The 26,970-nt window shown below is 38.2% G+C and overlaps 1 protein-coding gene across 1 annotated transcript; it reads right to left on the minus strand.

Annotated features, from left to right (window-relative positions):
• Positions 1 to 690: 690 nt before the first annotated feature.
• LOC105233913 (putative uncharacterized protein DDB_G0291608) lies at positions 691 to 1,978 on the minus strand. Its single transcript, XM_049455013.1, has 2 exons — positions 1,912 to 1,978; positions 691 to 1,865 (listed from the first exon to the last, which is right to left on the minus strand). The coding sequence occupies exons 1-2, from the start codon at positions 1,976 to 1,978 to the stop codon at positions 748 to 750; spliced, it is 1,185 nt and encodes a 394-aa protein (XP_049310970.1). The 3' UTR covers positions 691 to 747.
• Positions 1,979 to 26,970: the final 24,992 nt, after the last annotated feature.

Raw genomic sequence — 26,970 nt, forward strand, 5'->3', positions numbered from 1 at the left:
CTGTATGGACCCTTAAAAATAATATCATATAATATAAATATTATCGAGAATTATACAACTATAGACTACAAAATAGGAGAATTTATCACAGTTTTTCACATTTCATTGAAGTTTTACGAAAGAAAGAGATACAGATATATTTCTCAGGTTCAAGTCCGGAAATTAGAAAAATGTAGAAAAATTCAAACAGACACAAACAGATTTGTAACGACATTTTTCATGAAACTTTATCTATAGAACCAGCAGAAATATAGCCTTCAAGGATCTGTATATCAGTCAAAATATTCTTTTTAAACAACTTTGATTCGTCCAATTGCTGGTGTAGTATTCTTTCAAAGTTAGTTAACTCGAAAACTATGTAGAGGACTTAAAGGAATGGATGAATCTTACGGAAATTGGACTGCGGAAAATAATATGTTTCAAAAGGTATAATTTTGAAGTAAATTTGTAGAAGAGAGATATGATAAGGATTTTTATATTAAAATAAGAAGAAAAACCACGGAATAAACTGTCCTCCTGTTTAGGAGAAACTCCTACTGACAAAAAATTATATATTTTATCTTCTATTACCGGATATCGACAATCTATTAAGCGACTATTTACTTATGGATTTTCAAAATAAAGCTTGCTTCAATTTTTTCTGTAAAGTTTTATTCTTTAGATCACAACTCTTCGTAACTATTTATCGATTTCACATATCATTATTAAATTTTTTTGTCTTTGCTCTCATTTCAACCACAACCAGCTTCACTCGTAATCATAGATAATGTCAATGTAATGTGTTTTGTTGTTGTCGCCGCGCCGTTGATTTTGACGTCGCTCTTTATTGCGATTGCCACTTTGATAGCGGCGTCTCTTTACTTTCTGTTGTTCTTGTTGGTTTTGCAAGCGTCTACGTTGACTCTTATTACGGTTATTTTGTAGACGACGACGCTGCTGATGCTGCTGTTGTGGTCGCTGACGCTTGACTTGCTGTCGACGACGATTACCACCATCCTCACGCACAGCATTTGGACGCTGACGATTGCCGTTACGTTTGCGTTGATTGCTGGTTTTCTTGTTGCCGCGCCGACGCTTCTTCATCACCGGCACTTCGTCGAACTCAACCGAGTCATCATCATCGTCATTAGGCTTGATGTTGGGTTTAGCGATATCGCTGGTGTCGGTGTTCGAGGTGGTATCATCAGCATTGTGATTGTCGTTGGTGTTTTCGGCGACTGTTTGCTGAACCGCAGCCGTTGATTGCTGCGACTCGGCCGGTTCCTCTTCCTTATTGCCGGCTGCCGAATTTTGCACTCTGTTATGTGTTCCACTGACGTGTACGCCGGTCACCTCTTCGCAGGCCACATCACTGTAAATGACCACTGCGCCATAATTACAGACAAACGGAGCCTCAGTGTCTGAATTCTGACGACCCTCGATACGACCGATGCCATTCTTGTCCACCACTTCGTATATGCTGCCGTTCTTCGTAATGAAGCCGGTCACTTGCAGTGGCGTCGCTTGTTTCGGTGTCGCTTCTGTTAGTGCTGGCTCGGCAACTGTGGGCGGTGTTTGTAACGGCTTTGGCTCGGTGACATTTTCAACTGGAACTTGCTGCTTTGCTGTTGCTGGGGCGAGTTGGGGTGGTGCGTTAATAATAATGGGTGCGGATTTAGTAGATGCCTCAGCGGGCGCTGCTGTCGGTTGGACCTCAACGGTGGGTGCTTTGGTCGGCGCTGCCGTCGGTTGCACCGCAGCGACGGGTGGACGTGGCGAGGATGTGTATAATGGCGCCGCTGTAGCCTTTGGCTTGTGCGCAGCGGCCGGTGTGCCGGCAGAACGTGCCACAACAATGACGCCCTTCTCAGCTGTAAGCGATTTTTCTGCATTTAATACATTTTCAAATTACAAAATTACATTTCTTATTACCTGTGACTGCTGTTAGCGTAAGGCTGATGCCGAGCACCAGGCAAATCAACAAACACTCGCGACGCATATTCGTGTCTGCGAGGGAAAAAAACTTTTGGTATTAAGCGTTACACTACTCGAGAATGACTAAACGGTTGCGCGGGTTCTGCGGTCCCTCTTATAAACTTCGCTTCCCAGAAAATCCAAAAAAACAGCTGAATAATTGGTCACAGCCTGCGGTGTCTAGCGACAAATAAGCCAAAGCATAGATATTCTCAAATATCATTTCAACTGAAAAGACTCACGCACATACATACAAGCGTCCAGATTTACATACGGAATTACAGATCGCGCATAAATTAGTCGGCAAAAAACATATTCATAACGGCATTCTACTTTAGTAAAGTAGAAAGCGGTAGATAATAGAATAAATGTGGGCAAAAAAAAACTGATTCTGAGCAGATTCTGCAAAACATATTTTATATCAAAGAAATTTTAATTCGTACGTTGGCGAAGTTTTCACTTTATAAAAACATAATCAAAATCCCATTGACCCAAATAAGTGTGTTCCCTCGTCATTATCTGCACCTTTTTTTAAGCATTTTGTGGTCATTTCTTCGTTCTTTCTGTTTTGCCGCTCTACAGGTGTTCTCAGTCGCCAATTTTCGGTTTTTTTGTTTTCACTAGCACAACAACAAAAAATACAAATTCAACATTTCTGCGCACAAGTGCTACGAATCATTATTAATCGTTTTGTCTAAAGAGGTCAACGATCGTTCGCCAACGCTCGCGCTGTTACAAGCGAATAAGAAGAAGCACTTTTTAATATGTAAATCTTTGCTCAGACACTTGATAGCTATGCATGTGTGTGTGTTTCACCAATTAACAAGCATAAAGCTAGCGAACCAAGCTGAAGAATGTAAAATCAGTTGTAAAAAAAGCAGCGGTAATATATACCTGTCTGTCCGATAGCGTAATGTCAAAAATAATTCTTTTTCAATTATAAATTAATATTTATTATAATTAATAATTCACATAATTCTTTGAATTATAATAAATACTCATTAAAACCGCAAAAAATTGTCTTCGAAAATAATTTCGATAATTTATTTGTTTAAACCGACTGGGACTGCGTTCTCCAGTAGCCAGAAGATGGAGCTATCACAATAAAATATAGCGAGGGTTAGCAGCTGGAGCCTAGGAGGTTTGACAATTAAGTAATGAGACTGATTTTATTGCCGACTTTGAAGGTGATGGCAGAGTTATAGAATAATTATCAAATATACGGTTTTTATGGAATCAGTCTCATTACTTAATTGTCATACCTCGTATATACACTCGGTCTTACAGTTTTTAAGCATATTAGCATAAATTATAGTTTTTAAAATTTAAAATAATATATGTTAAAAATTAGTTATTGTACAAAATACAAAAAAAAAATAATAAACACCCTTCATAAAGCAAGATGAATGTATTAAAACGCTTCACTATTAGAGTATTATTAGTCAATTAAGTTAATTTTACATAAATATATATTTGTATATAATTTTGTTCTATTCTAGACGGCTTGAATCGACTATTATTGTCTCTGATGAGAACTGTTCACTGTGCCGATTCGCAGAATAACTAATTAAATAACGTTATAATATAGTTAGAAAAACAAAAACAAAAAGAAAGATATTCCAAAACATTTGGAAATGTAATCAAGAATCAAACGACATTTTGCAAGAGTATAAAAATGGCAGCAATCGTGACAATGTTGGGCCCCAAGCACGTCTCTAATAGATTTTCAAATAAGAGGGCTACAAACGTTTTTTTGTTTTTTATAAAACAAAAATGGTTTGGGATATCAATTTCTTTATTCAGCCGGAAATAAGCCTCATCGCTGGAGATGATTTTTCAATGAAAATATGTATAATTTTCAAGCTGTTCCTCAGCCCAATTACTGCTTCAGTTCTAGCGTCAATTTGATCTTTTAAGGTGTAACTCAGATCTTTTCGCAAAATTCGCCACAATGACGTCACAGAGATGCCCAACGTGTGAGAACGACTTCTGAGAGACTGATTTGTGTCTTCCTCAATTGATGGGGTAGCGGCAGCAATATTCTTGACACTACGAGCACTTTTTTATTGTGCTTGTGGATTCAAATTTTTCCACTATACGCTCAATTATTGATCTGACAATCTGACAGGACAATTATGACGACCATAAATTGAACATAGCGCTCTTCAAGTTAAGGCCACTGACACCGAACTTTGACTCGTTGTTGGATCGTATATCTTTCCATGATGAAATGGTAAATCTTATTGAAGAGAATTGTCAAAAAAAAGGTCGGTGTATTGCCGATGTAATTACATACTAGTAACCTCGATTGCACCGAAGGCTTAAAACCATTCACAAGTGCCATAATTTATAGCATAAAAGCGTATAAAAAGATCTCCAGGGAGAAATTGAAGTTGATCAGTCAGTTTGTATGGCAGCTATATGCTATTTGGCGCCGATATCGATGAATTCGAGAAATTAATTTGATAAAAGGACGTGTCCAAACGTTCAGGGTGATATCTCAAAAATTTAGGTACCAGTTAGCATCTACAGAAGAAAACGTGAAAAGATGGATATGACTAAATCGGCTCAGCTCGTCACGCTGACCATTTACTACTACTTTATGATGATATTCTAATTGGACATTGTTTTATAGGGTCTCAATCGGTACATTTTACACTACCCACCTGTTATAAGATTATGGATGAAGTATCTCAGTAGTCACACCTTTTACGAAGCGGAGTAGATTGAATGGATATTAGACTCCTGAACAGATTTTTGTCAGCTCCAAAGCGCCCTTTTTACTCTTGCAAAATGTTGCTATAGAGTGTAATAACCTAACCTTATACATATCTGCTAAAACTAATCGAGATAGATATAGGGCTATACATATATATAAATGACCAGGATGATAAGTTAGTTTGAGTAAAAGTTGAGATATTTTGATGAAACTTAATATGCTGATTTCCTAGTACAAAAACAATTACGAGTTCGTAGATGGGCGCCACGCCTACAATTTGCCATAAACCGTAAACATATAAAGTGCAATAAATATGCACTACATTAAAATATAACACCCAAATTGGGCACAGTGGCAAAGGGCGCAGTGGCAAAGGACACCTGTGATAAATACATTTGGGAAATTGCGCATGGCCCCGCCTACTAATAGGTTTAATGTACTTATCTCCTAAACCAGTAAAAGTACAAACGCCACATTCACCTTGTATAAATGTTTTAAGAACAGTTACGAGAGAGACATTAAATTCTACCCCCTAGATAGTATAAGATGACTTTATACTAGCCGGTGTAAAACTTGGATAATGGTCGTGGTATCGCACACTTTTAGCTAAAATCGGATATCTAAGGACCATCTGACTATTTCCTTTCCAGAAGTAATGTCTTTGGAAGGCATACATTATGATCATAAATTGGCCAAAGCTAACAAAACTGTTCAAGCTCCTAGGTACCGAATATTTGGACCCCAGTACCTACATATAGTTGACTTTTTACCACAAATATCGATGAAGACTGAACAAGGAAGCAACGCAAATGGGTCTGCCAGTGAACGAGGGCAAGACGAAATATCTCCTGTTATCAAACAAACAGTCGTCGCACTCGCGACTTGGCACTCACGTCACTGTTGACAGTCATAACTTTGAAGTTGTAGATAATTTCGTCTATCTTGCAACCAGGGTAAACACCATCAACAATGTCAGCCTGGAAATGCAACGCAGGATTACTCTTGCCAACAGGTGCTACTTCGGACTGATTAGGCAATTGAAAAGTAAAGTCCTCTCTCGACGAACAAAAGCCAAACTCTATAAGTCGCTCATAATTTCCGTCCTGCTATATGGTGCAGAGGCTTGGACGATGACAACAACCGATGAGTCAACGTTGCGAGTTTTCGAGAGAAAAGTTCTGCGAAAGATTTATGGTCCTTTGCGCGTTGGCCACGGCGAATATCGCATTCGATGGAACGATGAGCTGTACGAGATATACGACGACATTGACATAGTTCAGCGAATTAAAAGACAGCAGCTACGCTGGCTAGGTCATGTTGTCCGGATGGATGAAACACTCCAGCCGCGGGAAGCAGAGGAAGAGGAAGACCTCCACTCCGTTGGAAGGACCAAGTGGAGAAGGACCTGGCTTCGCTTGGAATATCCAATTGGCGCCACGTAGCGAAGAGAAGAAACGACTGGCGCGCTGTTGTTGACTCGGCTATAATCGCGTAAGCGGTGTCTACGCCAGTAAAGAAGAAGAAGATGAATGAAATTAAGGGATAATCTTTTCCGCATATATCGGCGAACGTGTGATGAAAATGAGAAATAGTGTTTTACTGATAACAATGTATATTTGTGTCTAAAATTGATCAAATTGAGCCAAAACTTGACCTAACCACTATATAGCCAATATGAGGATTCTTGAGCATCCAGCTGACTTTACTCCATATGATCGGTAATGGTATGTGAGGTACCTTAATGAAACTCGGAGAACATAAAGGGTGATTTTTTAAGAGCTTGATAACTTTTTAAAAAAAAAAACGCATAAAATTTGCAAAATCTCATCGGTTCTTTATTTGAAACGTTAGATTGGTTCATGACATTTACTTTTTGAAGATAATTTCATTTAAATGTTGACCGCGGCTGCGTCTTAGGTGGTCCATTCGGAAAGTCCAATTTTGGGCAACTTTTTCGAGCATTTCGGCCGGAATAGCCCGAATTTCTTCGGAAATGTTGTCTTCCAAAGCTGGAATAGTTGCTGGCTTATTTCTGTAGACTTTAGACTTGACGTAGCCCCACAAAAAATAGTCTAAAGGCGTTAAATCGCATGATCTTGGTGGCCAACTTACGGGTCCATTTCTTGAGATGAATTGTTGTCCGAAGTTTTCCCTCAAAATGGCCATAGAATCGCGAGCTGTGTGGCATGTAGCGCCATCTTGTTGAAACCACATGTCAACCAAGTTCAGTTCTTCCATTTTTGGCAACAAAAAGTTTGTTAGCATCGAACGATAGCGATCGCCATTCACCGTAACGTTGCGTCCAACAGCATCTTTGAAAAAATACGGTCCAATGATTCCACCAGCGTACAAACCACACCAAACAGTGCATTTTTCGGGATGCATGGGCAGTTCTTGAACGGCTTCTGGTTGCTCTTCACCCCAAATGCGGCAATTTTGCTTATTTACGTAGCCATTCAACCAGAAATGAGCCTCATCGCTGAACAAAATTTGTCGATAAAAAAGCGCGAAACACATTTCGAACCGAACACTGATTTTGGTAATAAAATTCAATGATTTGCAAGCGTTGCTCGTTAGTAAGTCTATTCATGATGAAATGTCAAAGCATACTGAGCATCTTTCTCTTTGACACCATGTCTGAAATCCCACGTGATCTGTCAAATACTAATGCATGAAAATCCTAACCTCAAAAAAATCACCCGTTATTATTAGCATGTGGCATATTAATAGCAGGAGTTACTTGCAAAAACAAATAAAAAGGAGTCGAGACTACCTCCAACACTTAAATACCACATATCTTCACCTAAAATGCAAAACAGCGTAACATCACTTTTCATAAGCTTACAGGTGAAGGAAAAACGATGTAATGGAGACACTCATATTTGAGTTTTGGTTATAAAATGGTTATATATTGGTTATATCTGATAGCGGAAGCTGAAAATTTTATGTTTATGATTTGTTATAAATGTATGTATATGTACTATATATACATATGCAACTGCTTGGATTCTGATCCTCTGGTTGACGATTTGCACTTTAACGTATTCCTTTGGCTTTGATTTTTACAAATAATTAAAGTATAAAATGTTCTGTTGCATCTGAAGTAAGCCCTAAGTAAGAGACTGGAAGCCAACTTGATTTTAGCGAAATCCTGGAAAATATTTTTTGTCATGTTCACTTCGGAATAACTAAATATTGAAAAATAAAAATAAAATACTTTTGCAAAATAATTTATTTTTATTTCCCTTAATTGCGTCATATAAGAGGGGAATAACAGCACTCCCTGCAATATATACAACAAAACCATATTACGCTAGCGTTACTGCGCTCCAGTCTAAAAATATCAAAATCCCAAACTTCAAATATTCATAACGGCGACAAAAACTGATTATATGTATTGTATTTTACAGGTAGTTTATGTGGAAAATATGTAAATGTTGAGTACACAACTATTTGTAGATATTGCGCGCATTACTCATTCAGCTGCAGTGTAGATTTCTATCACCTTTGCTTATGCAACGCGCACAAATGCACAAAAAAACACGACACACACACACGCCGGCGCTGCTGCCTAGGAATGCGGAAAAGGAAATATTCATAAAGCTTAATGGCAAATTGGAATTGCCAACTACATGCCGCCGTGCGAGCCGCCCAAACTGCTTTACATGCGACCCTGCTGCAGCCCCCGACGGGCGAGCTCCACCGCACGGCAGTCTACAATGGAGACCAGAGAACATGACTATAATGACACGTACGTGTAACTAAAGCTGCAGCATCAACGCTGTGTGTATGTGCGTGTGGCAACTAAAACACGAGCTGCCGTTGATATGTGTGAGTGTGTAGCAACGCTGCAAAATTTAGCCGGAAACACGTTGCAACGCTTTGCTATCATCACAGCCAGAAGTTGTTGTGCTTGCTATTGCTGTTGTTGTACAATTTTTCGGCACTGCACAACTACAATTTGACACTTTTACGGCAAGCGCACAGCTATTTGCGTGTTTGTGTGCTCGCAATATTTTGCATTTGTGTGCATTGCAAGTCGAAACCCTACTACATATGCACTTTCAGCTGCCTTTGTATGTGTGTAGGTACTTGTACACACACATATTTAAACTCTTATTTGTCGGTGCTCACAGCCTGCTCGAGCAAATGAGCATTTCCAGTGCCTGCCCTCGCTGTGCGCCAGCTCATTGGCACACTGATGTTGCAGCACTTATCTTGGAAATTTTGAAAAATCTGCATCTGCAGTGTGTAAAACATGCACAACAAACTCGAAACCCATAGAAACGCGCATGCACAAACACATGCACGCTCAAGAGGTAAGCGCGCAGCAAAGGCAAATTGCTGTTCGATTGTAATGATGGAGGAGATAGCTTTGTTATTATCACAGGTTGCAGCAAATTGTTGCATGTACCTCTGAATACACACACACATTCATACCAGCTTACAAGTTCACATAAGATTATGTAAGTTTACTTAGTATGTAAGCATACTTTCTGGCGCAAATTGTATTCGCACTCCCCTGCTCTCGCTTAGCATTATTTTGCCCTATTTCCTTTATTCGTTTCGTATTCGGTTGTCGAGTTCATTGTCAATTTGTTCTGAGTTGTCATTAGAAATAATAACGTTGTTGATGTGCTCTTAGCACCTTTACAACAACTGTATTTCAATAGCACGAAAAGCTTGCTTCGCACAGCACTCGGTTCCAAAGGAATCGAATTCTAATTAGGGAACTGTAAATATTCGTCATTACAAATGGAGCACAGTTTTTGAAGTTTTACATCGTAGAAGGTATTCGCAGTCACAATTACAGTTGCTTCAAAATAGGATTCAAACAAAAAAATATCAGTCACAGGGACTACTATGAAGTACTAATCTAAAGTCTGCGTTGGTTCTTCATTACAGAATGATTGATTCATTAATTATCTTCTAGAGCAATCAAAGTCTAGGAAGTTTCTTAGCAAATTTCTCACAAAAGTATCTTTTGAATAATATACATATGAAGGTAAAACCGAAAACTGTATTTCGTCACCTAATATGCACGTAACATCACTTTTCAGGGGAAAGAAAAACGATTTAAAAGAAACAACTCAAAATGGCACAAAATTTGAATTTTGTTATAAAATGGACATAACTTGGTTTTATTTTTTCTTTAATAAAGTTATGTATAATCTGAGGTGGATTCAGAGTGGCAAAAAGAAGGACATTTTTCTGAGAACATTTTCGATCCATTAATTCAGGTAGGAAAAAATGGCGGCAGAACTGAGAGTTGACGAAGAAAAGCCAATAATGTGCGACCGACAAACAAAACGCGAAAATTTCTGCTTGAGAACCTGCGAAAAATACCCCGGGGGTCAGTGTATATTCCACTGTTGGATACAATCGGCGAAGATTTGAAAACTCGCCTTTCCAAAGGAATATTGGATGGATTTCAACTCAGTTTGCTGCTTCCAGACAAAGCATATGGTTTGAAAACCAAAGATATGATAATTGATTGCTTGATAGATAGACTGCTTGATAGATAGATTCAAAGGCCTTTTGGATAATGTTAACATAGTAAGATGTTTGAAGCTCAAAGGTGAACTTGATCATTGACAGTGCCATTGGGTGCAAAAACGTTGAAGAACTGAGATGTAGACCTATACTCTATAATTCAAAGTTTTCTTCGCATATCATGCACACTTCCTGTGACGAATACGAGCTTTGAAAGCCTTTTTTTCGGCACTTCGCCGCATGAAAACGTGGCTGAGGACGAACATACTTCAAAATAGATTGATCGGCCTGGCGTTGCTGTACACGCATTGTGACATTAAATTCACTGCAGAAGAAGTTCTCGAAAGATTCTCAAAATTTGGTCCACATCGTTTTGTTTTGTGAAAATTTTCTGTTCAATGTACGAACTGACTACAGTATTATACATTGCGCGTGTCACTGAAGAAGCCGCTTGCAGTTATTGAAACTAATTTGTTTGCTTCACGCCTAATTGTTAGCAAGTCCAAGTAGATGGTAGAAAATAGAAGAGCCATATAAGATGAGGATGTTCTATAATAACAATTACTAATCACATTATCTTTGAGGATCCGCAAGGGCCAGATACGCTAAAAATCTTGCGTACATAGATAAAGCTGTTGCCTCTGATCACTTGGTAATGGAACAGGGACTCAACACCTTTCCTTCTTGTAACAAGGAGCAAAGTCGGGCGGATATTAAGACGATCTGTCATATTTAATAAAATTTTGTAAATAGGTAATCAATGATGAACAGGATTTCGGTCGCCGATCGTAAAAGCATATGAGTTTATGAAAGAGGAGGAAGAGTTTTCTCTGGGAATACTCTAATTCTAATCTGATTAATACGATAAATGATAGAAATACACGTTAAGTCTTGAAACTCAACCAATACGTAGTGGTTCCCAAAAGCTTTTCGGAATAGTGAAAAAAGGTGGACAAAATATTCACTTTCAATAAAGCGAGAACTCAGTGTCAGAAACGAGTGAAGTCATAAATGGCAGATCGAGGATTGCACTTTGCTATTGCCAAGGCTTCATGCCATTAAGACATAATACGTTTCATAGTTTTCACTTTAATAATATACAAGAAATCGTAGTAATAGTATCAAAAAAAATTAATTTACATTGAGTTAAACAAGTTAGCTTAAGTGCGGTCGGCTGCAGTCTGAAATCCTGCTATTTTTAATCAAAGAAACAACCGACCAATGAGATCGTGTGAAAGCATATAAATTCATTCCCTAATTCGCAAATATAACAAAGTGCATTTTTGCATACACTGCACCATCTTCTGTGCAAATTACTAACGCCTTTAATTCTCTTGAAAAGCGAAGCAAACGGTTTCTAACCGAGATCATCATTGAAGATAAAACTAACAATGCCACAATAATTTGGCCCCAACTTGCCTAAGATGGATCCTGCGCTGAAAACTCGAAAACTGATGACTCTGGTAAAAATTTACATAATTCAAACTGTAAAACTTGAATAGTCTAAACCAATGTTAACATTCTGTGCGTCTCTAAGACCGAAAACCTTCATCATATCGACCTCTGTGCATGCTCGACTCGATTGCTAAAGAGTACGAAACCGCTAGGAGTTAGCAATTCAAAAAGCCGACAGATTATCAGAGACACAATAGCGGCTTCCGACTGGATTCAGTAGAGGGCGTCCCTAGCTAATGAACGAGCGGCTGGTCAATTGTCTCCGAGCACCTGCAGAGTCAGGACAGTTTACATGAATGGTACAAGCAGAAAATTGAGCCTATTTCGAAAGTTTTTAAAGAATTGTAACGATTGGTTCAATACAGTTTTTTAAATCGACTCAGTCCTATTACTTTCCCGACAAACCCTGTAAAAAAGGGGTCCACTATTGATGCACTAAGAAAAGTAGTTGATGCTGCGAAATGTGCAATAATTGGGAAAAGACGGAAAGGGGGTAAAAAAAAATTGCGCGTTGAATTCCACAAATTCCACAAATTCCACAAAATTCCATATGAAATGACGGCATAAACAGTTTGTAGCAAACTTCATGCACAGGACGGTGGACTCAGAGACTGATTCCATAAATACATTCGTAAATAAATAGACAACAACCCAAATTCTCAGTGGCCATGGGTTCTTTAGAAGCTATCAAAATAAATATTGTCATGACTTTAGTCCATTTGTCCGACCTGTACAAAGTGTATAGAAGATTGTCGATTTTCAAGTATAAGGGAAAAGCAGAAAACCACACTTGGAGGTAGCCTCACGGCGGTAAATTTTACTGCACTTATTTGCGCGTTCTTTGTAAAATGGAAAGCTGTCAGCGAAGCGGCATATCTAATTATGTCAAAATTGAGACAATTAGAGCAAATTAGGCGTCAGTCAGTCCGTACAATAACTGAAACTTAAATTACTTCTTCTCTTTCGTGAAGTAATACTTAGTCCATTTGTGCCGTTGGAGAGACATGAGGTTGGAGTAGATTAGGTTTAGCGAAATAAAGTCCCACATTCCGGCTTTCGATGCTTGCTGGTTCTATAAAAAGACCTCATCATCAGACCCGCATTCATTATTGGATATTATTCGACCGTATAAACTACGAGCCGGTGAAGAAAATATAGCAGCCTTAGCTGAGTGTACAGCTTGTGCAAGAATTGAAAGCACTCGACATTCCCAAGCGGTATCGTTTCCCTCAATGGGCTCTTGAAAAGTTCGAAAGAGATCCGACGTTTTCGAGACAAATTTTGTTCCCATTTCTGGCTAAATGGGTACGTAAACAAGTAAAATTGTCACATTTGGGATGAAGAGTTACCTGAAGAGATTCAAGAGCCGCTATTTCATCCAGAAAAAAACTTCAGTTTGGCGTGGTTTGTGGGCCGAGGGAATTATAGATCCATAATTTTTCAAATATGATGGCGATGAAAACGTATTCGTCAATGGCGACCGTTATCGCGCTATGATAACCGACTATTTGATAACTGAGCAAGACACACAACGCATCTGCCAATGGATTTATTGAGAGAACACTTCGGTGAGCAGATAATTTCACGTTTTGGGTCGGTCAAATGGCCACTAAGATCATATGATATCATACCGTATCCCTGTGGGTTTATGTAAAGTCTAAAATCTATGCGGAAAATCCAGCTTGGATTCAGTCTTAGAGCACGCGTGTATCCCTTCGAAATGCTCGAACGAGCAGTGCAACAAATGTGCCACCTGAGACGTAGCCGCGGCCAATATTGGAAAAAGATAATCTTCAAAAGATAAACGCCAAAGAATGTTCCTTCGGATGATAATTAACGTTCCGCATTAAATTTGAAATTTTTATGTTTTGCCTTTAAAAAGTGGTGATTTCGAAATGGATTCCGCTTTATTTCACAGAGGGGCCTTCGAATACGGTAATAAATAAAAGATACTCTAAGTCTTGGGAAAATATCTGACAATTTAACTTTGTATTGGCTGTATAGTCATTTACGATATTCTTAAGCGAGCAAGGTAAACGATGCAGCATGATTGTATCGCTTACCCCGACCGATGAAAATTAACACGGCGATGTCCTACGAAAAGTAACAGATCACCTCTTTCGCTTACCATAGGGACGAAGAATTCTTCGATGCCAAAGTAAACGAAGAATTCTTCGATGCCATAGTAAACGAAGAATTCTTCGATGCCATAGTTCACGAAGAATTCTTTGATGCCAAGGTCAATAGGAAAAATTGCATATTCGTATGAAAATAAGTATTATGTGTACAAAAACTCACCTTATAGGCCACTCACACTTTTTGTTAAAAAGAAAAATGCACTAGATTCAATACAATCGTTATAAAGGTTTTATTTTATGCGAAATACACTTAAAATGTGTTTAACTGAACTGAATTATTACAAATTGAAATATTTTAAAAACGTTAAATACATATTATATATGTATGAATATATTAAATGATCAAAGGTTGAAAACAGCAGATTTTAAAAAACGTTAAATATACATACTCGTATATACAGACGGGTAACTAGCGGAAAGAACCGGGATGCTGCCAAAGCGGAGATGTTGGTTACTACTCATTTAGCCATTATGGTTTTCTTTTATTTTTGTGGCTGATTCTCTTTTCTTTTTTTTTTTTCAAGCAACGAGACTTGAAGAAACGGCCTTTGGCGAGCTTGATACTTTTTTGAATTTGGTGAATATACTCCGATTCGGTGAAGCCTTTAACTTTCACACATTCTACAAAAAAATTTTAAAGAGTATGTTTATAAATTTGAAGCATGTCCTTCAATGTTAAAAACAGGAAAAACTTACCAAAGAGTAACCAACTTTTTGCTTGATGATTTGACGAAATAATGAAAACATTTACTTATAACTTTTATTCCATCAATTTGTATTTGTCGTTTTTCACGTACTTACTTGACTTGTAAATATGAACACAGTAGAATTTAGCCGCATAGCTTACTTTTATGCATTACCTGGTATCGAAGAATTCTTCATAGAATTTTCTTCGAGGCATTCTTCAAAGAAAAATGTAAGCAGTGAACCATTATCCCGCTGGGAAGTAATACAGTTGAGAAAAGAAATTTAAGAGTATTTAAGAGAAGAGAAATTTATGGAGTGTCAATTTGGAGAAAGATTTCAAACTGAAGTTGCTAAGTGCATACTGTTGCGAATTTCATCCAGTCTATCCAACGACTGTGCTATAAACATTTGCTATGCAAATGAATGAACTTCTTCATAATTTAGATGCCCTGAGTTTTCATAGATCATTTGCATTTGAATGCGGCGAAATTCTTAATTGTGCCACACACTCAACTTTCACATCGCGCATATATTAATATTATGCAGTCATCAACTGCTCCGCGGCGCATTCGTTTTCAGCAAGAGTTTATATTTAATTTCGTTGAATGCAAAACTTCGCACAACTAATAATTGACCTAATTTTTTATTTTTATTTAAGGCAACAACGCCAACAACGCGGTTATAATAAAATATTTAAGTCAAGAGAATTCGCTGCAATAACGGTGAAATTAGTGCAGGAGTTGGTGTATATTTGCAGCGGCTTATTATCTGCATTACCAACAACCATATATATTATATATACGTATACAAGTATATATATTCCATATAGTATATATGGAGCACTTATATATGCAAGTAATGGCAGGGGCCTGAGCGTATTCAGCTGTGCGCGTGCATATGCATAGCGTTTTTATGCAGCTAATTAGGCGTCAAATTGTGATGCTTCACCTGCAGTTGATGCGATGCTCATCGGGCTGGTGTGGTGACATGTTTTTGTTTTCGGGTATAAAATGGCAGGTGACAGCCTTTATGAAGCATGCTTCACCGGCACTCTGCGGCTGTGTGGGGGCGGGCGCTTATGCACTAAGCGTATGGCTCAGTGTGAATGGCTTAGTGAAACTTTCATTATAAGCATATAACTACATATATGCATGTATATTTAAATATGTGTGTTCAATTAGGGTGTCGTGTATGTATGGCGTTGTTTTTGTAGTGGTAGACCTATTTTGCAGTTTGCCTACTTGTGCACATTTTTGCTCCATTTCTATTAAGCGACACTCGACACCGTGCAAGCGCATGCATTGCATTGGTGTGTGTGTGCGTGTGTGTGAAAACTTGAGTGCGGTTGAGCAGCCGTCAACGCGATGAGCCTGTAAGCTTAATTTAATATTTAAAGTCTGCTTATTACAGAATCACTCTTAGAGGTTTCATATAGTCTCATAAAGTTATAAGTTATAATGAATCGGAAACATAACGTTGAGAATATTGTAATTGCGTAAAATTATTTTTGTATGTAATACAACAACAACTTCTTGTAAAAATGTGTGATCTTATGATTTAACGCTTCGTTATGGCAAGACGTGAGGAGATCCCTATCTATGTTTTTAAGGACTCGAAAATGATGAAAGCTAATCTATAACACAGTTCTACAAAAACAATTTTTTTGTTGCCTTGGACATTTTAGGAAATTTTGATGCTTTCAAGGATCCAGATTACGACCTTATTCATAACAATATTGGATGTGTTCTTGACACCGCTAAATATTGGCATATTCTAAAATTAAATGTGAATAACAGGGTGAAACGTCTACACTAAAGTGATTTTCTCAAATTAACTCAGTGATATCATACTGGTCTTAGGAATGAAAAAAAAAAAACAATTTGTTAAAGGATTAGACGTAAAATAGTATTGTTTTAGTAATATTCGAGAAGGTTTCCGAAAATTGTATGAAAGAGCTGAAAATTAGTCCACAAATACTGCAATTCATAAAAGATACCGATCTTATGAAAGAAAGATGAAATAATTGTTACGGAAAGTGTAGCTTGGAAAAATTGAGTGTTGATAGTAAAAATTTTCCTTGGTAACCATAAGTATACAAATTATGAAGAAATTATCGAAAATTCTCAATAATTTAGACACATTTTCAAATAATTTAGAATGTTATGGTGAGAAACAAAGAGAGGACTGTTCCATTAGCATCTAGGTTGATTGGTTCGTTCCATTGTGGCAGAATACTGTTGATCCTTAAAAAGTTATTGTTAGCTAGAAAATTATAGAGGAAGAACTCATAAAATACGTAACTGATTGATTAATAATTCAGTTTATATGCTATATGATATTGAAGCGCGATCTAAACAATTTTTTTTGATATTGTAGAGCTGGAAACATATCACGTCAAATGACAATTTCATACAAGCAATTGATTTCGATCGTTCAGTTTGTATGGCAGCTATATACTTTAGTGGTTCGATATCGGCGGTTCTGACTAATGACCAGCCTTTGGGGGGTAAAGAACGTGTGCAACTCAGATCGAGATTCGATCGATTTCGATCTGATTACCTATATACATATGTTTATATATTTTATAGGATCTTCGACGTTTTCTTCTGGGTATTACAAACTTCATAGCAGTATCCCCTGTTTAGAAGATAAGTCTTTAGAAATCCAGCGAAATAGATGAACTTGTGGAAGTATGGGTAACAAGTTTTTAGAAAATAAAGAAAGAAAATTTGTAATATTTTAATTAAAATAACCTTGGATCTCAAGGAAGACAAAATTATAATCAAAACTGCCCAGAGCAAAGCTCAATAAATTACATTTTCGAGCAGAAAAAAATACAAGTGTTTAGCCCTACAGTTCTCTGTAAAACGCTCTCCGTCAATCCGTCAATCGGGCTAGCTACCAGACAACTGTAGTGTTTTTGAGGCAGTAATGGCTGTCATTAAGGTAGCAGTAGTCGTACAGCTAAGAAGTGTGCTCAAAACTAGTTAAGGAGTGTCTATCCTCACTAGATACATATAGTGCTCACATCAAGCTACTTCATCATCAGAATCATCCGGACATAGCAGAATCAGTGGTTTCTGTAAAGCCAATGAGCTAGTAATAAGGTACACCCTCGCACCGCTCAATTCGGAATAGGAAGAAGTTGAACCATCACTGATTTCTTGCGTTCCAGTGGAACCTGTAGACCTCAGATAATTTTAGCAAGCGTTGGCCAGCAACCAGTTTCCTGGATTAACAAAGTTTCGCTTGCCACAATCGTTGAAGTTCTTACTGCATATTATTCAAAAGGCTTATCTTGTCACACGCTAGTAGCCAAATGTTTATGGAAGAGGGTAACGTGGAACATCAAAGGACTTTCTCCTTCATTGTTCAGCCTGAAATTGAAACATCTCGGCGGTCTCACGTTCGGCGAATTAGAAGAGAAAGCCGAAACTGATATTAGCCGTTACAACGAATTTGTGATAGACTCAAAGCGCATTGTTGATTTGTGAAGGTCCTATGATCAATTATGTAATAGTTGTGGGTAATACAACAGACCAGTGTTCTAAGTGATTTCTCTAATTAAGATCGCCTTTTTAGGTTAACCTAATCTAACTTAAAATAGCCTTCGACTAAAAATCCCTATTTATATTTACTCTGCAATGATTGTTACAAAATGTCCGTCATATTTCGTTACATACCTTATAATTTTGTTGAAGTATATCTGAAAAGTAAGAAGGAAAAAACATATCATTATAAATAGTGTAGTATATAAATAAAAAATTATTTTTTTAAGTGAAGTATCGATACAAGAAATAAATATAATTTTTTATTTCAAAACTATTGCTTTACATAGCATATTTTAAATTAAAAATTTTCCTTTTTACACAAGCACCAAAACTTGATTACTTCATCCAACCTGGGACGCTTTTAAAAGCTTTATTCTGGAATAGTGGAAATCATTTTTTCGAACTAATTAATATAAAATAAGATTTCATATAAAAGTCTCGTAGTTTATATCTCTTTTAGCATAATCCTCTCAGGCACAGTTAATTGCCTTTGCAATAAGATAACACTAAAGAACCTACCGAAATTTCGCCAAACTATGCTTAGTGAGAAAAAAATAAAATTATTTTGTTTTCCATAATAATACCACGTCAGCTATTGTCGAGATCAAAATATTTCGGAATAACTAGTGTTTTCTTAGCAAACGAAATGACTTAGAATCTAGATTGTCCAAAATGGGTTGGATTAATCAAGAATTGCTGGAACCGGATTACAGGAACCGTTCCGTCACTGTTCTTCTTACTATTATCCAGAATTCGCGTGATTTTAAGGACTAGCATACAGAAACCAAATTTATTTATGAAAACAGTTCCTGTATTATGGCTAAAGCTGTTCTTCACATGTAATGAATGACATCTAAACTCTTTCCGTCCTTAAATTCTCGCTGGTATTGTAGCAGGTATCACGCTTAGGTAATAAGATTCAAGGTGATTATCATTGACATCTTTTTAGAGTAGGGTCAGGAAACGTGCTGTTTCGACGGGGTCGAACCATACGGAGAAGAGTGTTAGACGAGCTGGATATACAAAGACCTAAACAGAGCAATGTGGGAACGCTGGACATATGTAAGTATATTTGATATGTCGATGTCGATTTTGGATGAGTAGGTTCAACCTGTTACAGTATTAAGAACGACGTTGCGTAAGCGCCACTCAAGATGCTAGAGCAATGGGTGGCAATGTAACTCTAAGTACACCATTTACTGGGAGGGTGGCGGCTAAGGTGTTGATGGCTTCACTGTGAACGGCGGTAAGTGCTTGTCTAAAGTTTGATGCTTGCGTAGGCCGGTCGGCGTATCGCTCAATGTTGTCAACGTAGTCAACAAAGCATTTGCCTTTCAAGCAAACGACTTCACGGATGGCTTCTTTGAACACATCCAAGCAGAAACTTCGGCTGTCGACTAGCGAATCGAGGATTTTTTTGCAGCTCTGTAGTTTGACTGCAATCAATCTCACCTTAGGCGTGAAAGAGCATATACTGTTGTACTATTTCGTTCAGTTAGTGAATATGATAACTGAACTTTAGTAGGGGACTGACATTTTCTCCCACTCTCTTTGCAAAAACTGTTTACTTCCCACGACAGCGGGGTCTATGTTACCGAAATTGACTCAAACTTTATCCGACCAAAGGATGTTTACACTTTTTGGATCGGTAAGGTTTAGGTTAAACTTGTCATTATCTTCTTGTGGTCGTTGTAGCGGCAAAAATCTGCCGAGTTGAAAGTTTTTGGCCGAATAAAAATCCGAAGAGAAAAAAATACTTCCGTAAAGGCAATACAAGTATATTGTGAAACAAACAATTATTCCCATTCGACATATTTAAAAAACTTAATTAAAACTGTAGAGGCAAAAATATATAGAACACTGGATTCACAGAATAATAATCTGCATACAACAGACCATTCGCAGCAATGAAGAAGTACGAAAATGTTGCATGCAACGAACTCTTAAGGCGATTTTCGTGGCAGACAAACAAGCAGCCATTAGAACCAGTTAAGATACACTCACATTTCCCTCGAAGCAACAAAAACAAATTTCAGGATTTCCCTACACATTGTAAGGGCACAAATATGCATGAGTCAATAAACAATTTATTCCACACAATCACGGCAGACAATTACGAGCTCCGCCGACGTTTAAAAGGAGTAATCTAAATGTGTAAAAAAAAAATAGAAGAAGAAGAGCAGCTAAAGAGCGTTAAGACGAAAGGAGCTGTTGAAGAGGTTGCAAGCTTTACAGCTGTCTCATCGCTTCACATGGCATCGGATCACTTTTCCGCTCCATTGCACTTAACAAATTTCCCTACGGATGAATAGCAACCCTGGCAGCAAACAAGCAATGTAGTTGAATATGTTTGTATGTGTGTGTGCGAGTGTACATGTAAACGCCAATAACTCTCCGCCGGGTATAAAGAGTGTGCTGCTAAACTTTGGTTGTGTGTGTGACGATATGTGTATTGAAGTGCGGCATAAACGATTCGAGGGGTGTGCGGGTGAGTGGCGAGTGAAAGGCACGCTTGCTCGTCGTTGCTGCATTTAAGTCAAGCGTCGCTACACAAATTGTATGCCTTAAAATCGTATTTATCTAAAGCTGTCCAGGGCAAGCGCATCTTCACGACCAGAATTGGTCAGGTCAAATAGACACCGAGCATCGACGGCGTCGGCAACGTCCACAGCTGTCTATGCGCTCCACTCAAAGCATTCGTACTAGCTGTACTGCTATGTTTGTAGCTGCAAGTTTGTTTACTTTCCGGCGATTGGCAGTGGTAAATGAGAAAAATAATTTTCTTGCTTACGAGCAAATTTGTTTGGTCTGCCCAGATTTATGTATGTGCATAAATATGGTTTCTACCTAACGGTATATAGCGCTGGCTGGCAACATAAATAGTTTGTTGATTGCAGCAGGCGGAAAAAGTTCGCTTTAAATTGCGAAACTAATAATGCAGTTGGAACCGAGTTAAAGTATGAAAATTTTAATTTTCAAAAAATATGAAAGTTTGTGTATTAATAAACAATTTTTTTTTAAAATAACATTTCCTTAAAAAATTTAATTAATTAATATTTAATTATGAATGTGCTTCCGTAATCCGCCATTTAGACGGTCCCAAGAGGAGGGTTGGATGCGGTGCGCCGATTGGCTTCTACTAAGCGTCTCGAGAAGTGAGAAAAAGAAGCGAACAATATCCTCTGGAAGACCCATCCACCTTTAAGCATAAAGTTGATTTGATTAAACCAAAATAAGCAAAGGTGACAACATCAGGGGTAATCTTCCAGGTGAAATTCACACCTGTGATAATCCACCCATAGCTTTGGCTTTGGCAGGGCCACAGATTCTGGAGGTCCTATTACAGATGTGCGACTACTGCCATTTCGATGAGAACCCTGTCGGAAAGACCGAAAATAAGAGAGCCTCCGGAGTAAGCAAACCAACTTCGAACACCTGAGCTTAACAGAAGCTCAAAAAAACGTAACATTACGCCCCTTGTAAGGGACCGACTGAACGGTACAGTAATGGATCATCAGTTTCAGGGATCGGTAAAATGAAAATCATCAGCGCCGAGGAAGGGGAAAAAAGGTCATACGCGAAGACCATTAGGGTGCATATCGGTGGAGCAACAGCCCTGGTTTCAGGCGGCACTCAGGGATGGTCTAATAAACTTTTTCCTATTGTCGACCTCGAGCAGGTCGATGTTCAAATTCGGCATTAATTGATTCAAAATGGAAGTCATGCGTTGATTATTAACCCGGTGGAAGGTGTTGCAGCCATCCGCTCCATGATGGAGAGTTTGCTGCAGCTATGGGATAACTCCACGCTGCGTCTCGTACTTGACTGGGAGGTATCGAGACACCTTAAGAGGGTATTCTACTTTAGAATTTTGAAAAATTAGATTTTTTTTCAAATTAAATTTTAAAATTTAGACCCTTAAGAACATATCCTTCAAAGGATTTTTAAAATTAAAATTATTTTAAGAACTACAGTTACTTTAGTGACGCAGTACCTAGCCCGGTAGGTAGGTAGACTCACTTTTTTAAACGCGTTTTTCTCGAAACTACTTTTCTATACAACCGATTTACTTGAAATTTTGTGTAAACCTTCTTTATATAATCGTTTATTATACTCTCGCAACAAAGTTGCTAAGGAGAGTATTATAGTTTTGTTCACATAACGGTTGTTTGTTAGTCCTAAAACTAAAAGAGTCAGATATAGGGTTATACGAGGGCTGTCCGATAAATAACCGACCTCAACATGAAGCTAGCGGCATATCTGAAAAAAAGTGTCTATTATAATAGCTACTCGCCAAAATTTCAGAAATTTATCTTGCGCAATTATCTGTTGACAGTCGTTTTTGTGAGTCTATTTCGGTGATTTCCCCAAAATGGAAAAAATACGCCTTCACAAATCAAAGATGAGTTAGTTTTGGGCAGCTGAATTTAAACGTGGTCGCAGGAGCTTGGAAGATGATGAACGTCCTGGGCGTCCAAATACTGTAATCACTAACGATAACATCGCTAAAGTTCATCAATTGGTACTAGACGACCGCCGGATTAAAGTTAGGGAAATAGCTGAGATTATGAAGATGTCAAAAGAAACTGTTTGTCACATATTAAACCAAGATTTGGGCATGAGAAAGCTGTCCGCGCGTTGGGTGCCGCGTTTGCTTACGCTAGACCACAAACGTGCGCGCATGAACATTTCCAGCGCTCTGTTGGCTCAGTTTAGAGGCAATAAGACCGAGTTTTGGCGCCGATAGATAACTGTAGACGAAACTTGGATTCATCAATATACGCCCGAAACAAAAATCCAATCTAAACAGTGGATTGAAAAGGGGCAACCGGCCCCAAAAAACCTAAAGCTGTGTATTCGGCTGGGAAAGTGATGGCGAGTGTTTTTTGGGACAGCCATGGAATTATTTTTATCGACTATCTTGAAAAAGAAAAAACTATAACAGGAGCATACTACGCATCATTATTAGACAAGCTAAAGGAAGAAATTTCGAAAAATCGGCCACATTTGCAAAAAAAGAAAGTCTCGTTCCACCAAGACAACGCACCATCTCACACCTCAACAGTCGCCATGGCAAAAATCCACGAATTGCGGTTCGAACTGCTTGACCATCCACCTTATTCACCGGATCTAGCACCAAGCGACTTTTTTTTGTTTCCTCAACTTAAAACTGCGCTCGGCGGCCAGAGATTTTCGTCAAATGAGGAGGCAATCTCTTTCGTGAACTCGTATTTTGCAGACAAAGACGCCAAATACTATTTGGAAGGGTTGCAGAGATGGGAGCATCGCTGGGAGAAGTGTGTGGAGTTACAAGGAGAAAAATAAAAAAAAAAAATTGAAAAAGTCGCGTGCATCATGGTTAGGTCGGTTATTTATCGGACAGCCCTCGTATAAACCAAAGTCGGGGTGACGAGTAGAGTTGAAATCCGGATGTCTGTATGTCCGTCCGTCCCTCTGTCCGTCCGTCCGTGCAAGCTGTAACTTGAGTAAAAATTTAGATATCGTGATTAAACTTGGTACAAGTATTTTTTGGCTCCATAAGAAGGTTAAGTTCGATGATGGGCAAAATCGGCCCACTGCCACGCCCACAAAATGGCGGAAACCGAAAACCTATAAAGTGTCATAACTAAGCCATAAATAAAGATATTAAAAACAAGTAAGGAAGGGCTAAGTTCGGGTGTCACCGAATATTTTATACTCTCGCATGATAAAGTGATAATTGAGATTTCATTATCCGTCATTTACATATTTTTTTTTATTTCGGTTCCTATTGTATACATATATTGTATTATACAGAGAAGGCATCAGATGGAATTCAAAATAGCGTTATATTGGAAGAAGGCGTGGTTGTGAACCGATTTCCCCCATATTTCGTATATGTCATATATATGTTAAGAGACTATTATATACCGAATTTCATTGAAATCTGTCGAGTAGTTCCTGAGATATGGTTTTTGGTCCATAAGTGGGCGACGCCACGCCCATTTTCAATTTTTAAAAAAAGCCTGGGTGCAGCTTCTTTCTGCTATTTCTTCTGTAAAATTTTGTGTTTCTGACGTTTTTTGTTAGTTGGTTAACGCACTTTTAGTGATTTTCAACATAACCTTTGTATGGGAGGTGGGCGTGGTTATTATCCGATTTCTTCCATTTTTGAACTATATATGGAAATACCTGAAAGAAACGACTCCATAGAGTTTGGTTGACATGGCTATGGTAGTTTCCGAGATATGTACAAAAAACTTAGTAGGGGGCGGGACCACGCCCACTTTTCCAAAAAAATTACGTCCAAATATGCCCCTCCCTAATGTGATCCTTTTTGCCAAATTTCATTTTAATATCTTTATTTATGGCTTAGTTATGACTAGGGTTTAGGTTTTCGGTTTCCGCCATTTTGTGGGCGTGGCAGTGGACCGATTTTGCCCATCTTCGAACTTAACCTTCTTATGGAGCCAAGAAATACGTGTACCAAGTTTCATCATGATATCTCAATTTTTACTCAAGTTACAGCTTGCACGGACGGACGGACGGACGGACAGACGGACGGACGGACAGACAGACATCCGGATTTCAACTCTACTCGTCACCCTGATCACTTTGGTATATATAACCCTATATCTAACTCTTTTAGTTTTAGGACTTACAAACAACCGTTATGTGAACAAAACTATAATACTCTCTTTAGCAACTTTGTTGCGAGAGTATAAAAATTTGGATCGCATTAGGGAGGGGCATATTTGGACGTAACCTTTTTGCAAAAGTGGGCGTGACCCCGCCCCCTACTAAGTTTTTTGTACATATCTCGGAAACTACTATAGCTATGTCAACCAAACTCTATAGAGTCGTTTCCTTCAGGCATTTCCATGTACAGTTCAAAAATGATCAAAAAGAAATCGGATAATAACCACGCCCACCTCCCATACAAACGTTATGTTGAAAATCACTAAAAGTGCGTTAACCGACTAACAAAAAACGTCAGAAACACAAAATTTTACGGAAAAAATGGCAGAAGGAAGTTGCATTCAGGCTTTTTTTAAAAATTGAAAATAGGCATGGCGTCGCCCACTTATGGACCAAAAACCATATCTCAGGAACTACTGGACCGATTTCTATGAAATTCGGTATATAATATTTTCTTAACACCCTGATGACATGTACGAAATATGGGTGAAATCGGTTCACAACCACGCCTTCTTCCAATATAACGCTATTTTTAATTCCATCTGATGCCTTCTCTGTATAATATATACATTAGGAACCAATGATGATTGCGGAATAAAACATTACACAAATACGGCATTTGAGCTGAGGTATCCCTTGTGGAAAAATTGTCGTGATCGGACTATAACTTTTCAAGGTCCCTGATATCGAACACGAAGTACTCAGTGCCTAACCTAACCTAACCTTCACCGAAAATATCGGTAAATCTTTCAGAATTTAATTCTAATTGATTTTACAGCAAAATAAAAAAAAATAAGTAAATGACGGATAATGAAATCTCGATTATCACTTTATCATGCGAGAGTATAAAATGTTCGGTGACACCCGAACTTAGCCCTTCCTTACTTTTAATATTTTTTTTATAAAATTTTTTTTCTGTATTCTTAAGATATCAACAAAAACTCCATTAAAAAATGGATAGTAAAAATATTTTCGGTTTTTATTTAATAAAATTCAAAAAACTGCCAAAAATTTGATTTATAGAGTAGAATACCCCCTTAAGACCCACGTATTCATTGGGACAACGTAGCTAATCCTGGAAAGGCGGGTGTAATAAGATAAGGAACTGTCATCAACTTACTACTGTTGGTGTCACTGTATCTGTCCTTCCACTCCCTATCTCCCCCTCCCACAGAAGAGCTAAGCCTAATCACGGTATTTGCAGAAAAAACCGGTAAGTATGCAAATTTTTATTTCCGATGCATAGAAAGAGGACCAAGATAAACTGGAGCATATATGAGTCACTCCATCTGCTATCGGGCCATATCGGCTATCGCTTCTTTTGATATTAGTCAGAACCTGTTGGCTTGGCTAAGTCATATGCTAAGCGATAGATAAGTTATATAGGATGGTAAAGATCATCAGATCTGTTGTGACATCCCTCAAAAAGGGATCACCTTAATCAATAAATAAAAACTTCTACTCGGAAGGGAGATACGGGTTCGGACGACCTCGCTGTCTTCTGTCAGAAATGAGTCTAATTCGTTTATCTCGGCTCATAGAAAGGAGTTTCCAGTTCTTCGCCAACTGGCGGAAGGGTCATGGACTAACTGTCGATATGGAGAAATCACAAATCTGTTTTCACAAGAAGGTCAAAAAGCACGTCATCTCAGCCCAAAGTGGGGCTTGCGATCCTACACGGTCCATTGGCTCAACATAAATATCATACATATGGAGCGGTGGTATGATAGATGGCACCCGGCCATTCAACATCTTGAAGGGGTTTTTAAAGCAATTTGCCCCATAGGTCCTGGATCCTACCACTAAGATCCTACTTTCAGAGAATGGGAAATGTGGACTCGGCGAAATGTAGACCATGCGCAGAGGATGATGAGACGCTGGAATATATTCGCATAGACAATATTTTTAGTCGTATGAAACGATGCATGTCCCACCTTAAAAGACAATGGGCTCCAGCGGTGGAACAGACTCAGGAGTTTTACCAAATCCACCAGTTACTGAAAATAACTAAATGATTGCCTAAATGCGGGCGCCTGAGGTCTGGCGCTTAAGCGCCTCCCTTATTACCCAACCAATCAAACAAATTTAAAGGCAAAATATAGTAAGAGTCAAATTAGTTAATAAAACTCAAAAGCGTCTTTCGAAGTGTTTTCAGATTTGGGCAAACGTTTCTGAGCATATTGTGTTATATGGAAATGAATGTGCCAACCGATTTTCATAAGTTTCTATTCAGCAACGAAGTCATTCACCATAGGCAGGAAAAGGAAGTAATCAATTTGTTACAAGTACTAACAAT

Source organism: Bactrocera dorsalis, chromosome 4 (genome assembly GCF_023373825.1).
Source record: "Bactrocera dorsalis isolate Fly_Bdor chromosome 4, ASM2337382v1, whole genome shotgun sequence".
In the NCBI taxonomy this organism is placed as follows: Eukaryota; Metazoa; Arthropoda; class Insecta; order Diptera; family Tephritidae; genus Bactrocera; species Bactrocera dorsalis.